Raw genomic sequence first — 16051 nt, forward strand, 5'->3', positions numbered from 1 at the left:
TGTACCGCCGACAAATTGATGGACAAACAATTTGGGTAAATCAAGTGTCCTCAGCTGATCTTTACACTAGTCATCCAATTCCTCTGATAGGATGTTGGTGTGACGGCTCTCTCTCTCTCTCTCTCTCTCTCTCTCTCTCTCTCTCAGGCCACGTCAACTGGACGTGTGACAGGACAGGTTGTTTTCGCCCGATAGCTCCATGTCAGGTCGTGATTCCGTTCCGCTGACGGCGTCTGCTAGCTAGCTCCTACCCGTTGGCCCTGCCGTCAGATCCCTCGCCATCCCACAACCCCTCATCACCTACGCCACCTCAGCCCTTTGTCGCCTGCTTTATTTGCGCCACCTAACGCCAGCCTCTCCCGCCATCCATCAGCTCCCCACCCACCACCTCTGCAGCCCCCATTTCCTTGCTGCCATCTCCTAGTCGCACAGTCCCTCCTGTTGCAGACAGTAAACGTATCATGAAATGGCTGTTCCTCACATACACTGAAATGGTTATTCTCTATTCTGAACTCTGAATCGAGCTCCCCCACAGGCCCAACACAACAAGACAGATTTTTCCCCCAAAATGGAGAAGGTCCAGTTAGAGGAGATGATTACCAATGCCATCAACAAAGTCAAGAAGGAGCATGACAATGGACTGAGCATAGTGAACAGGCAGCTGAACGATAAGATTAAAAAGTTGGAATTCAAGATAGAAGCCCAAGATGGGGAGATTCAATCACTTAGGCAGCTACTGATTGACATTCAGCTCAGCGCTAAGCTAGAGGAAGGAGAAATTCAACCTAGCATGATCGAGGAGCTCACTGCATCAAAGAGGAAGTACAACAACTCCAAAAAAAGGAGGAGACGACGAAGGAGGTTGTTTCTTGGGCAGAGATACTCAAGAAAACCCAACAGCAAGTAGAGGAGGCGGAGTAATGGATTCAAATTGCAAAGAAGGGGAAACACCTAGCACATGCACCTACAACAACCATAATCAATGACATATTGGAGGAGGAACAAAAAAGGAAAATGAGAGCACTCCATGTTCAGGTGACGAGGCTGAAGATGCATGAAAAAGTGGATGAGGACACCAAGGTGCTATACACGTTAATGAATATTAAGAAAGACATGCATGTCTCTGCTTGGAGAGTGGGCAAGAAAAGCATAAAAGGGGAGAGCTCAAAAGAGCGTACACTCATTCTCCGCTTCCCCACCATGGAGGCTAGGAGAGATTTCCTAGCTCAACGCTGTACATTGAAGGGGACCGGTGTGTTTTTGGGTGACGATCTCACACCAACCCAACTAGCCCACATGAGTGAGTGCATGCCAAAAATTAAGGCAGCCAGGGAGGAGGGCAAACTCACCTTCTACGGAGGAGGGAGAGTGGTAGTCATGGAGAGGCGCCACAAATGACGGTGTGAGACCTATGGGACTAGCCTTGCAGTGGGAGTTTGGAACTGTAATGGAGCCCTCCGATTGGATGTGGGGGCTTTTGAGGAGACATTCAAAGGGAGAGATATAGTGCTATACTTAGAGACACATTAGGGACCACATACTACACTTCCACGGGTGACAGGCTATAGGTGGGAGTCAGCTTGCAGGAAGGAGACACGCACAGACCACAGTAATTGCGGGTCGGGAGGAGTTGCAGTGTTATTCAAGGAGGAGCTACAGCAGACGATCCAGGTAGTCCGTAGAGATGAGCAAGCCAGATACATGTGGATGAGAGTGCGTGGTGAGGAACGCACTTTGTATGTTGCCATATGCTATTTCCCCCCTATGATGTTCCGATATGCTCCACCCAAGGGGCAATCACCATATGTGGCTTTGGATGAGGATATTTGGGAGTTCTCGAAGGAGGGAGAGGTTATCTTACTAGGAGAATTTAATGCCAGGACAGCCTTCCATCAGGTGTCTTTCTTTGATGCATGTGAGAAGATGCTACAGGAGCAGGATGTGTCAGAGCTACAGCTGGAGAGGACATCTCAAGATATGGGGAAAGTCACCGAATATGGCAGATATCTTGTGGAGATGGGCACACCACACAGGTTGGCCATTCTTAATGGCATGGCTAGTTACCCCCTATCCGACGCCTTCACATGTTATTCTCACTGACACGGTGCCAGCACAATAGACTATGTTCTTTCCCCATCGATGCTGATATCTCATATCGAGGACCTCTCAGTATCCCCACGCCTTCTCGGAGTTGCAGTGGATTATGCCTACCTATCATTCACCATCAATCTCCAATTCACTGACACGCAGACCCATCATGCAGCTCACCAATACCCAAGATACCTCTTTTCCAAAGAGAAAGAGGATATCTATGAGACGGAGATCCTTAGATTGTTACATGATGTAGACCTCGACGTTCCATTACAGGAGTTGACTCAACAGTTCAGTGAGGCTCTACACATCGTTGCAGGTGTAGCCTTCCCACACTGACGACCCACACAGAGAGCCTCTACCGGGGTGACACCTCGAAACACTGGTATGATGATGAGTGCCGTGAGACTAGAGCACGGCTACAAAGAGAGATAGCACTAGGGTCCACTACCCATAGACATGCACAGATACTCTTTAGACGCCTCACTTTGGAAGAAGATAACATTCTTGGCCCAGCTGGAGCGAGACCTATATCGGTTATTCTTGAGCCAAGACTCTAGAGAGGCTTGGAGGCTTTTCAGAGAGCATTGCTCGACCACACCAATTGTGCCCACTGCTGTATGGGAGGAGTATGCAGCTAGTCTTTATACTGTGGAGGGTCAGCCACCTCTTCTTGACCCACTTGAGCCTTGTCCAGAGACCACCACTTTCTTTATAGAAAGTAGGGTCCGAGAGGCCATTGACAAACTTTGCAGAGGAAAGGCACAAGATCATGATGGATTAGTAGCCGAGCACTTGATCCATGCTAGAGATTTGGTGGTAGGATTCCTAGCTTATATGTTTAACAGACCCATGTGTGAAGGCCTATCAAAAAGCTGGAGCACGAACACTATTGTGCCTATTCTCAAGTCAGGGGACCCTACTCTACCGAGTAACTATCGGACTATTATGGTTGGGCATACATTGGCTAAGCTATATGCTTCCATCCTTGAGTATGAGTTAAGTAGGTGGGTAGAGATGTGGGGTCTTAGAGCATAAGGACAAGCCGGCTTTAGGAGAGGCTTCTCCACATTGGATCACATCCTTACACTCAAGAGTGATCATTGAGGAGGGAAGGGCCCATGGCCGACGGATCTACTGCTGCTTTGTGGACTTCTGCAAAGCCTTTGACACAGTACCGAGAGACAGACTGATACATAGATTGCATGCCATGGGAGTACCGAAAGAGTTCAGTTGGGATATTTTGGCACTATATGAGAGAGTTGTGGGCAGAGTCCAGACACCTGAGGGCCTTTCGACACCTATTTACTCCACCATTGGGGTGAAGTAGGGATGTCCTCTCTCTCCGATATTATTTGGCCTGTACATTGATGGGATTGCTGATTATATTTCATAGGAAGGAGATAGAGGAGCTCCACTAGCTGGCACTTGGATACCTCTCCTATTGTATGTAGATGACATTGTATTGATAGTTGAATCTCCAGAGGGTCTATAGAGACACTTGGTATTTACACTCCTATACTTTGGACAGTGGGCTTTCAGTGAACCTTGGTAAAACCAAGGTGATGGTATTTAATACTAAACCACAGTGGGTCAGGAGATCAACACCTAAATTCACATATGGATCTGAGGAGCTGGAGTATGTGGATTCTTATACATACCTAGGAGTCTTATTCACAGGGCCCACCTTTTCTATGCGAGAGGCAGCAGACACTAGACTGACTCGCGGATACACCGGATACACAACACTAGGTGGTTTGGAGAGGATGTGCTCATAGGTGCAATTCCAAGAACCCCGCACCAAGCTATGGCTCTTCGATACACTGATCACATCCACACTACTTTATGGAGTATAGATATGGGGGCCCAGTCTTGACCACCGTAGCAGATCAGGGCACACTTATGACAGATGGAGGTCAATGGAGAAACGCCTAGTGTCCATGATATCCAGGATGATTAGATGTAAGGCCTCAGTGCCATATGAGATCATCAGAGCCGAGCTAGCAGCTACACTGATTGTGGTAGAGGCCCTCACCCGATCGGTCGCATACATACATAGCCTATGGGACTTACCCAGACACAGATATGCATGGTTGGCCCTTGAGTCCTCCAGGCAGCTTGCCAGAGAGGGTGATACTTCATGTTGGTATGCACAGATGTCGGCCTGGTTTGAGCTGCATGGCTTTAGCATGGACAAGTTACCCCCCTTCCAGTACTCCCTTGATGCGCCATCTCTTGATCTGAGCAGGTTAGAGATTCACAAGATCATCAGGATGAATCTTATCCAGTTGGATATCAGGCGGATATGGTTGATGCCAGGGCAGGAGCTAGGGACAAAGATGGCTTTCTACTGCGAGCATTTCCTTCATACTACAGATGATGGATTTATTGTTCGCCCGAGATACATGGACACCCACCTCTCCCATGGGATCGGATGTACTATTGGCTAGTTGCGCACCTCCTCACATCAGCTAGAGATTGAGGCTGGCAGATATAGATCCATTCCACCAAAGGAGCGCATATGCCAGATATGCCAATTAGAGCCAGAGACAGAGGAGCATTATATCTGCCGCTGTGCCCAGCGTATTATGAGGTCCGTGGTTGTTTCCACTGTCTCTTTAGAGATGGATTTGGACCACTATCCAGAGTCATGGATTTTACCAATCAGCGATGCCTTGGTCTCTTTCTTCTTGAGATACGATGGCTTCGTGACATGTGCCTCAGGAGTATAGCTGCTCCAGGACATCGAGGCCCTTCACAGAGGCAGCTCACAGACTTCTTTCCAAAGGAGACTCAGAAGACTTCAATACAGTTACAACCATAGTCCACACGAGAGCCTCTCTCACCGCCACAGTCCACACACAGACAAGGAGTATTGATTGATCGAGCCGTTCAGCTTAGCTGATCCAAACGTCCTAGGCCTCGACATAGACACCGATGATACCTTCATAGGCGGATACAGGGGATTATTGCTCGGGCTAGAGCTAGGCCCTCCATACCCACATGAGATTGTACCATTTGGAGCTTATTGTTACTAGATAGAGCTCTATGTTTTACACATAGCCATAGTTAGTTTCCTTTCTTATTTTTGCTTTGTGCTACATATTTTACCCAGACAGTTGTACCATGATACACATGATTGTAACTCATAGTCTCATAAGTTATTTTGGCCTTTTGTAGACGTTAATATATTATTTCATTTCATCTCTTGCTGATCATCAGCTTCTAAAGGCCTAGAAGGATCCACATTTCGGTCTAAACCAACATTATCAGCTTGTTGTCCATGCTATAAGCTTAGACATTGCATTTTTCCCTTCATTATGTGCATTTTTAGAATGAGATGCATCATTATTGCTTGATCCCATCTCACTGCAAGATGACATACTTGCTGTAAATGCTGAGCTGAAATACAATCAACACTTAAGTGATGCTTCTAACCTTTAATTAGGTATCTCGGGCCCACCACTTTGAGAGAATTGATGGTATATCGGAGATGGAACTTTGAAACCAGCCTTCCTCCTTGGATAGGGTGATAAATAACCTAATTAAGCACTTAATTACATCAATTAACAAATTTACAAAATTGAAATGCACACTTCACGATATAATCTTGGACATTGGACAGCTTGTTGGCCCCAAAAGTGGCGCCCCTTGTGGTATTTCTTTAACTTTTATTGCAAATGGATAGAGTATAATTGAGATCCCCTCATCTCCTTTCCTAATCCAAGTGCCTCTTGTTAAAACTAATTAGCAAGCCTTTAAACCAATGTGCCCCTTGGTTTACTTGGGATTGGCCTTGACCTTGCTCCTTCGAAGAAAAATTCAGCCCCAGATCTGATATTGATTGGCTGGCCTATTGAATTTCCTTGAAATTCCTCAATTTCAATTGTTGGAATTCGAGTCCTGGTTCCTCAATTTTGAGCATTCATCCGGAGGTGGTTGTCAAACCTTAGGGTTTACAGTAGAGATTGATTGAAATCACTTCCTCTGATGGCTCAAATTGTTGGAAAATGTTGAGATAATTTGAGAGATGGTTAGGGGATGAGGGAGAATGTTGTAGAGAGAGATTTCAGAGCATCATTGCGAGAAATGGTGAAAAGCTACTGCTGCCCTGCTCAAATAGCTTCTATGTTGAGTGTCACAATCCTCATCATCGTGTTATCATGATAACAGCAGGTTGTACCTAGCCTCTTCCTCTTGCATGGTGGCCTTGGAGGCTCCCATCGACCAATTGGTGATGTCCTAGGAGAAGACGTGGAGTGAAAGAGGGCGGAGGGTTCCCCCAGCCTATAAAAGGCTACGTTTTGGACGAAGAGGATATAAAGCACTGATACGCTACTCCAAAAGAGGGAAACTGTGAAGAGAAAGATCTGATATTGTGCATGACGGTTTAGAATTAGTAGCCAACACTCAATCTTAGGGGAAGAGAAGGAAATGTGCATCAATTAGGTGAAAGTTCTTTGTAAGTCATATCTTATGGATAGTCCAATAAGTATGCATCTTTTTGGATCTATCATACGAAATGTAAATCTTTCAAGGTGGCACCCTATTAGAGTTACTCATGGCTGAACTTGAAACTCTATCTGTCTCCTGAGAACCTGATGTCCTTTGCTAATGTTTCTTTATTCAGGAAACATGTGACCTGTAATAGTATGTTCTTGTACCAGATTATAATGTATGCTTCATGCCCATGTGGTAGTCTTGAAATTGAAATTGAAGATCGTACATGACATTCATAATGCCCTAAAATTTGGGAGAGCTTCAAAATCCATGGGCCTTTCATGGCTTGTCCTAATTGATCAATCGCACTTTTATATGTTAATAGACTTTGCCTTGCGCATTGCTTTCCTGATTTAAGCATGGAGCAAATGCACTTCTGTCTTATTGGTGCTTTAGTAGCATACTTAGCAGCTGTGGCTCCTCATGTTGGTTGTCGTTCTCTGAATCTTTTGCTTTCTCTACAGGCTATCAGATGCTTGCTGATTGAGCCCTTCCCAGAGTCTGCTCTGAATGAAGAAGCAGGTAAAATGCTTATGGAAGATTATGAAGGCTATGCTAGACATGCCAGGTAATCAACCTTTGTAAGACACTGCTAACTAAATACAAACTTTGATGTTGCTGAATGGCTGATTGAAACACTGGTCGAGTGCAGGTTAATGACCAGCATACATGCAATGAAGTCGAAGACAAAGATAGGGATCACAGGTTCTAGGGCAGTGAATACGTTGCCAGCAGATTCTTACTCAGCTGGTTCAGCACCTCTTGCACAGAATAAGGTGAATATAGACATTGGCCTCGAGGGTATGCTGCCTGCCTCCAGTGCAGAAGCAACTTCTCTCTGTCCCCCTAATGCAAAGAAGCCTAAAGGGGAAAATGAGGCAGTAAAAGTGCTGGTAGAAAGGAAGAAAATTGACACGAGAAAAAAAATGCTGAAGCGACTCTAAATAGAGCAGTGGTACAACTTTGGGTTGTGTGTTTCAGGGGAAGCTTCTTAGGAAATGCAGTAGTAAGAAAGGATCACGGGATGCATGTAGGATCTCAAATCACTGCAGTGAAATGCGTGATTTTGCTGCTGCTGCAAAACGTTTCTTATTGATGTACCCCACATGCTGAGTGAGCATGCTGTTGAACTGACTTTGGGCTGTGCCTGTGGAGCTTGTTCGGAGCTTGACAGCTTCACATTTTCATCAACAGACTTGTCTGAAGATGGAAAAATGTTTTGTCCATTATACACTTCGTGATCTGTTCAAGGGGGAGCGTAGCCAGAGATCATGTCGAGCTCTTTTGTCCATCTCCAGTGATCCCAGGGTATGCCCTGCTTGCACATGGCATATGAAAAGCACGACACATTTTCAAATCTCTTGCATTCGCAATTAGTTTCTAGTGATGCTTTTGAAGCCATGCGCATAGTAAGAATAATGTTCAGGTGCATGCATTGATTCTAATCCTCAGTTGGTACGACAAGTTGCTATACTGAACATCTTGGTTATATCACCATGTTCATAAATGTAAATGCCATTACTGTGAAGAGTTTTTGGCATGTGTACATTGCGGAACAGTTCTTATCAAGCTTCTGCCTTTCCTTTAACTTTTGTGACATTTATTGTAATGTTTTCAAGTAGTTTTGAAAGCCATCCTTTTCAGCATAGTATTATAGTATTTGATGATGCGAAATTCTAGCTAAAAAGACATGCATTTCAAAGAATTTCACCTAATTTTAGAAGCCATCAGACAAATCACCTAGTGTTGCATTGGCTTCCAGTGCCATGGTACCTCATCTGAACAATCACAAAAAGGTTGCCGTCACTCTTGTTCTAAACTAAACATTCGTTTTTGTGTACTTGATAGATTCAAAGACACTTCAAGGGAGCCACATTGAAGTGTTGCTTTCAGGGATTTCTTCGGTTAAATCATTTGCTTATGGACAACTAAGTAATGATTGTTATTAACTAACGTCGTTGTAATTTGACCATGTTTGACTTGCTTTTTGTACAGTCTTGTAGCTGAGGTGGATTGATGGGTGAAAAAGCGTAAATAGGATAATGACGAGACGTAATAGAGGTGGCCGGTTATGCAGGCAGGGGACCACTGGCAGGTTTTCAACTAGACAATCTATTCCATAGCCTTGTCTACACCTCAAGTGTGGTAGATATAGTGGCATTGCTGCTGCTACATTTTTTGAAACACACAGTCTTAGAATGGTCCATTGTGGATAGAATATAAGGCTGTCCTCGCTTCGTATGGAGCAGTTATTAATTTACAAAGCTTGTTCAAAAACTAGCATGTGTGAAGTTGTGTTTTGCTTATAGGATGAAGGTAACAAAAGCATCTAGGTGACAACCACAATCGCTTATTTTTAAGGCTTCTACGATCACGCTTCAATCCATGATCTTTGTGCACATATTTGGTTGAAATTTGAATTTGAGGAGAATGGAGATGATGAAATGAACATGATAGCGCTTGACCTCTCCACCATCATGTGTGTATGTAAATGTCACTAACTATGTAATGGTTTAATGAATGATGGCAAGGTAAGGAATTGTACTCTAGTATCAAAACCTCCAAGAAGGTCACAAGGATTAGCTTACATAAGATCATACCAAGTACATATTTTATTTGTCGAATTTGGCAATGCATCTCATACATTGTTGACTATTGGTTGCTAGTGTGTCTATAGGGTTTATAAATATGGTGCCATAATAGCTATCATTGTTGATGGCATTTTTTATCAGACTATGAAAGTAATAGATGAGTAAGAGATGTTAATGACATTATAGACACTTTTATAGCCTTGTATCATCATCATCCAAATCAAGGAATGGGACTTGGTCTTAAAGTATGACAAATGTGGCATAGTAGTATAGTATTTGAGGGCTATTTGCACATCAGTATGGCAAGCATAAAAACTCTTATGCATGTTGCGAGGCATTTTGGGATGATTGAAATGAGATAAGAACACAATGTCTCTAGTGTATAGATACTTAGATGGAAGTTTTATTGCTTCTCGAAACCCCATGCCATCCTTAGATGCAAAGCTTTTTAAACTTGAATTGGTCATAGAGCTTTGAACATTGATCCTTTGTACTATGTAATTCAAGTTAGTGATGATATATTTGCTTCCATTCTTAAGATACCATGCTTGAACCTCCATATAAACCTTAGACTTCTTACCATAAACAAAACCCTAGATCACTTGTATAGATAGCTGCATTTCTAGGTAAAACTCTGCTAGCAAAAGGAAAAGCCTTTTCCTATGAAAACAAGAAACAACTAGTTGGTAGGACTTTCTAGATCATAACTTTTGTAAGGGACAAAACGTGCACTTTCCTTCATCATCATACCTTTGATTAAGTTCCATTGCATTTTTCATAGGATATTTTTGGTTTATTGAAAATGCTCCACAACATAAGTGCAATGAAAGGTTAGGCAAGCAAAACAAGAAAGACAATCATGAAGAACAGTCTATTAGAGTGGAAATATATCATAGAGCTTCAACGTATTATTACATGTTTGAAGATTGAGTGCTTTCTATATGAATATGAACATAGTTTAGTGCTTTTTGCATCGAGGAGTACCTTTTGGCATACCAGATGTTAAATCTTTGCAGAAGACTAATTGTGGAAGGTGAAAGAATAGAAGTGGTTGTGCAACAGGAGGAGCAATGGCACAAGGTGTTGAGGCTCAAGTAATCTTCCTCTTCATCTTCATTCTTCTCTTTATCCATTGTCAATTGAGTACACACAAAGTATTCCCAAAAGTGAGAGATATCTTTTGATCTGTTAAGTTACTTCACACATAGCTTCTACTTTATTTATGCATACATAGGATATAGACTTGGCCTATTGTCTTATTTCTCAACACTCTTTCTCAAGCTCAAAATGAGCTTGCAAATACAATACTCCAAGTGCATTTTTGAAGTACTCAAATCGATCTTTATCTAATGCTTTGGTAAAGATATTTACGACTTGGTTGTTGGTTTTAACATGTACCAAGTCTCTCTCTCCATCAATAAACTTCTCTTTGATGAAATGATAGTGCAATTCAATGTGCTTTGTCCTTGAATGGTAGACGAGGTTCTTTGTCAACATAATGTTGCTAATGTTATTATAGTATATAATAACTCCACCACCTATATGAATCCCCATATCACATAATAGTAATCTTAGCCATGTTTGCTCACATGTTGTCAATGCTATACCACTATACTTAGCTTATATACTAGATAAAGCAACTATGGGTTGCTTATTGTTGCTCAAACTCACCATGGCTGAACCAAATGAAAATGCATAACCATTGGTGGATCTCCTATCCATGATAGTTCTTGCCTAGTCTGCATCTTTGTATCCAAATAATGTAGGCTTGATCCCTTTCTCATAAAACAAGCCAAAGCTAAATTGTCTTCTTTATATATCTCAAGACTCTCCTCATTGTATTTAAATGTGACTTGTATGGTTTTAAATGAACTGGCTTATCACTCCCATTGAATAACTCAAGTCTAGTCTTGTTATGGTTAGGTAGATTGGGCTATCAACACTCTTTTTGAATGTAGTAACATCGTGCACATATTGTACATCATCCACCATCTTAGTGTTTTGATCCAATGGCGTGTCCATTGGCTTACATAATGTCATTCCATACTTCTCTAGCATCTCCAATGAATATTGCCTCTGCGCACTAACCAAACTCCATGTGGAGTATCAATCACCTCAATGTCAATAAAGTACCTTAATAAACTAAGGTCCTTGATGTCAAACTCCTTATGCAGCCCATGCTTTGCTTTAGCAATTTCTCTCTCTAGAGTATTTGTAATGATAAGATTATCAACATAGATGACCACAACAACCATTCCATCCTTTGTTATATTTGACATAAAGTGAATAATTAGCCATGCATTGCTGAAATCCTATGCTATATATGAACTTGTTGATCCTCTCACACCAAGCTCTAAGTGCTTGCTTCAATCCATACAATACCTTCCTCAATTTGTATACGTAATGTGGATATTTTGGATGTACATACCCTTCTGGATGTTCCAGGTATATTTACTCTTTCAATGTATCATCCAAGAAAGTATTCTTCACATCCATTTGGTATAATTTCCAGCCATAGATAGAAGCTAATGCAATCACTGATCTCATTATAGTCATCTTAGCCAATGGACTAAACGTCTCTTAATAGTCCAAATCATATGTTTGTGCATAACCCTTTACAATTAACCTTGCTTTGTATCTCTCCAATAATAAGCCATCTGATTTGCACTTGACTTTGTACACCCACTTTCAACCAATTGCCTTCTTGCCATAAGGTAACTCAACTAGATCCCATGTCTTCTTCTTTGATAGTGCATTCATTTCCTTATTTGTAGCATTTTTTCAATCTTTATTTTCAACGATCTCTTCAAAATGAGTAGGCTCTACATGCTATCATATATGCATAATGCATCTTCATGAAGCCATTATATATCAATCTATTCGTTGGATGCCCCACTCTATCTTATCTCCTCAATTGAGGTGCACTAGATGGTGTCTCGACCGTTCTTGCATGTAGTGGAATATACTTTATGCACTCTTTATCCTTGGAGTTCTAACTTGTAGTATGCTAAACTCATTATTCACAGACTCATCCTCAGAACTTTCACCCATAGATTTGTTGAGATGGCAAGCTTAATACGTGCGGACATTGATGATGGACCGCCTAGCTAGATGGATCCACACGTCTACACTTAGCACGTTGGTGGTCATTATGATACTCACATGGCCATTGACTTATCATATTTAGTTTGTTACACCTACCTACAACTGACAAAGACATAGCGCCAGTCGATTAGTGTAGTCGGTTATGCACTGTTTGACTTAGTAGGCCACTTTCCTTTATGTTGTATCTTATCTATACTTTGTGTACATTGTATATTGGGTGGAAGAAAAAGAAAAATCAGCAAGAAAACGTTTTGGCCTCCATCTCTCTTCTTGTGTTCTTGAGTGAGCTTCCTTTTGTGTATACAATGTGTGTTTGGTGCAGCAGCTCAAGCAAGTCTCCCCACCACGCGATTCTTGACATGGTATCAGAGTTGCGCCACTGAGAGAGGCTGATTTTGAATGCTGAAGTGAAGGAGAAGAACCAAGATTCGAGCAAGCAAGCAACGGGTAAGAAGCTCTCCCATTCTTCCACTCTCTCTCTTGGATAGTGCCTGTGGAGGCACCGGAAGCAGGGTCGAGTAAAAATCTCAGATTGCTGTGAGATTTGGTGTGCGAGCAGACCACTGTATATTCTGTAAATAAGTCCTTTAAGGCTTGCCCATAGTTATTTTGGGCGTTTGATGCCATTTCAGGCCTTGTTTTAGAGCCGCAAGGTTGCGGACGACAGTTTCAGGGTACATTGTGATTTCGGCTATATTGACCGAAAGTGGGTGCACAGGTTACAAATTGCGAATATGTAATTTTTGAGGTATTTGCAGGAAGCAAACATAAGGTTTATTTGCAAACAAGTTACAGATTACATAGACTGTTGAGCAATCAGTGAAAAAGGTTGCTTGGTGTATTACTATGCACGTGTTGTGGAAGATTGCAGAAGACTAGCTTGCTGTGTTATATCCTTGTTTGTGATAACGGCAGAGAACAGTGGAAATCCCATTATTGAGAAGCTCGACAAGAACAACTCCCCTTCATGGAAGTTTCGTGTGACGAACTTCCTCATTGGAAAGGGCCTTTATGAGTTTGTCTCAGGTGAAGAAAAGGAGCCAGAGCTGGGTATCCCTCTGACTGCAGATGAGTTAAAAGCATGGAAAGAGTGGAATGAGAAAGACAAAAAGATGATGTACTGGCTATCTGGAGTAATTGATAATACTATGCTGGGACATATCAGGAATGCAGAAACTTCACATGCAGCTTGGACAATTTTTGAGAGCATGTTTTCAGTAAATACAAAGGCACGAAAGATTCAACTCAAGCAAGAGTTGAATGCCTTGAAGAAAGGAAAAATGTCTGTCAATGAGTATGTGTTAAAGGTGAGGAGCATCGCAGATGCTTTAGCAGCGATTGATGCAATGTCGGATGATGATGATTTGGTTTCATCCACTCTGAGTGGCCTTAGCAATGAGAAGGCATGGAAATCATTTGTTACTTCAGTATATGTACGTAAGCTATTTTTGATGAGCCGATCTCTCTCATGATTACTAAAGAGATCAATATGCAAGATGATTCGTCTGAAAGAAATGATGAACAGGTCCAAGCATTTTACTCGAGTTCAGGAAGGGGACGTGGTAGATCCTCTTCGAGAGGCCGTGGTATGGGACATGCTGGCGATAACCAGCAAAACAGGTTCAATCAACAGTTTGGTGAAATGCAGGTTTCTGGAGGCAGAGGAAACTTTAGAGGCAGGGGGAGCTCTAGAGGAAGAGGTGGATGGTAGAATAGAGATTCTGAAAATTCTGCTATTGTTTGCCATTATTGTGGCAAAACAGGCCATATTGCAGCCCATTGTAATGCAAAGAAGGATGATATTCGCAGTGGTAAATGCAGCAAGGAAACTATGCATCGTCTTCACGATAGAATGAAGAAAAAAATGAGCGTCTGTTTGTTATGCAGCATATGATGAATGCAGTTACAGGAAAGGGGACACATGATGATGTGTGGTATGCTGATTCAGGTGCATCTAATCATATCACCAGTCATGTTGAATGGCTTGGAGAGATGCAGGACTTACAAAACCCAGGTTATGTGTAGACGGGTGATGATTTCGCCACCCAATTTCACACATTGGAAAGGTTCCCTTGTCCTTGTATGATGGCCAGACAAAGAGTCTGACAGATGTATCAGGTTAAAGAAGGCGCTCTACGGGCTCAAGCAAGCACCTAGAGCATGGTTTGACAAGATTGGAGAGTATCTTTTCAATATTGGATTTTGTATTTCTGATGCTGATCACTCACTTTATGTGAGAAAGGGAGATGTATGTTTGGTCATCATAGTCATCTATGTGGATGACTTGATTATTATAGGTGGCAGTGACAATGGGATTGCTGAAGTTAAGGACTTCTTGAAGAAGTTTGAGATGAAAGATTTGGGTGAGTTGAGATACTTTCTTGGTATTGAGGTGATCAGATGTGATGATGGTATATGGTTGTCCCAAAGGCAATATGGCTTGGATATGTTATCCAAGTATGGTATGACAGCATATAAGCCTCTTTTAGTACCACTAGAGCAAAATGTGAAGTTGAGTGGTGATGTTGGGGATGAGATAGAAAACCCTACTATGTTTAGGAGGATAGTAGGGAGTTTGATTTACGTGACTATCACAAGGCCAGACTTGAGCTATGCTGTTGGCCTTGTTAGTCAGTTTATGCAGATGCTTAGAGAGTCTCATTTGGATGTAGTTAGACATATATTGAGGTATGTGAAGTCCACTTTACATTATGGACTTTTTTATGAGGCAGGTAAGGACGTACAGATCTTTGGATACAGAGATGCAGATTGGGCTGGTAGCATGTCTGATAGAAGATCTATAAGTGGATTCATGTTTTCCCTTGGTAGTGCAGCAGTTACATGGAGCAACAAAAAGCAACCTACAGTTTCTTTATCGAGTACAGAGGCTGAGTATAGAGGTGGTGCTATGGCATCATGTGAGGTGGTATGACTGCAAAAGTTATTAGGTGATTTGGATGTGTAGAGAGATGGTCCAGTTGTCATTCATTGTGACAACATGAGCAGCATACAACTAGCTAAGAATCTAGTGTTCCATGCTAGGACAAAACACATTGAGGTGCACTACCACTTTGTGAGAGAGAAGGTACTTGCAGGAGAAATTGACTTGGTATATGTTAGCACACAGGATCAGATAGCTGACATTTTCACAAAGGCATTGGGTGCAAAGAAGCTTCGAAAGTTCTGAAGCTTACTTGGAGTTGCAGAGATAGAGTTGAGCTTGAGGGGGCGTGTTGAGATGGCAAGCTCAACAAGTGCGGACATTGATGATGGACCGCCTGGCTAAATGGATCCACACGTCTACACTTAGCACGTTGGTGGTCATTATGATACTCACATGGCCACTGACTTATCCCTTATTATATTTAGTTTGTTACACCTACCTACAGCTGGCAAAGACATAGCGCTAGTCGATTAGTGTGGTCGGTTATGCACTGTTTGACTTAGTAGGCCACTTTCCTTTATGTTGTATCTTATCTATACTTTGTGTACATTGTATATTGGGTGGAAGAAGAAGAAAAAATCAGCAAGAAAACGTTTTGGCCTCCATCTCTCTTCTTGTGTTCTTGAGTGAGCTTTCTCTTGTGTATACAGTGTGTGTTTGGCGCATCAGCTCAAGCAAGTCCCCCCACCACACGATTCTTGACAAGACTTCTTTCTTTACACAATTCTGTTGAGATGTCGAGCTCTACATGAGTTGGCATCCACTATACATCTCGATGATGTGACGATATATTATTCACTGCCATATTAGGTAAATAATA

General features: G+C 42.3%; 1 protein-coding gene and 2 pseudogenes across 4 annotated transcripts in view; all 3 read left to right on the forward strand.

Annotated features, from left to right (window-relative positions):
- Nucleotides 1-8854, forward strand: part of LOC148033114 (ubiquitin-conjugating enzyme E2 22-like) — a 30118-nt gene extending 21264 nt beyond the window's left edge. For 2 of the 4 annotated variants that reach the window (XM_087680841.1, XM_087680842.1), the window contains exons 6-7: nucleotides 7056-7159; nucleotides 7244-8223. In XM_087680841.1, coding sequence (XP_087536967.1) covers nucleotides 7056-7159; nucleotides 7244-7535 — 396 coding nt within the window. In that variant the 3' untranslated portion in view covers nucleotides 7536-8223. Of the gene's footprint in view, nucleotides 1-7055; nucleotides 7160-7243; nucleotides 8224-8439; nucleotides 8559-8586 lie in introns of those variants that run through there. The other 2 variants (XR_015691262.1, XR_015691263.1) reach the window with 2 other exon arrangements.
- Nucleotides 380-1398, forward strand: LOC148033115 (uncharacterized; annotated as a pseudogene).
- LOC148033116 (uncharacterized) lies at nucleotides 3199-5194 on the forward strand (annotated as a pseudogene).
- Nucleotides 8855-16051: the final 7197 nt, after the last annotated feature.

The sequence above is a fragment of the Lygodium microphyllum genome, chromosome 7 (genome assembly GCF_053477565.2).
Source record: "Lygodium microphyllum isolate KBCC chromosome 7, Lygodium_microphyllum_v1.1.10, whole genome shotgun sequence".
Taxonomy (NCBI): Eukaryota; Viridiplantae; Streptophyta; class Polypodiopsida; order Schizaeales; family Lygodiaceae; genus Lygodium; species Lygodium microphyllum.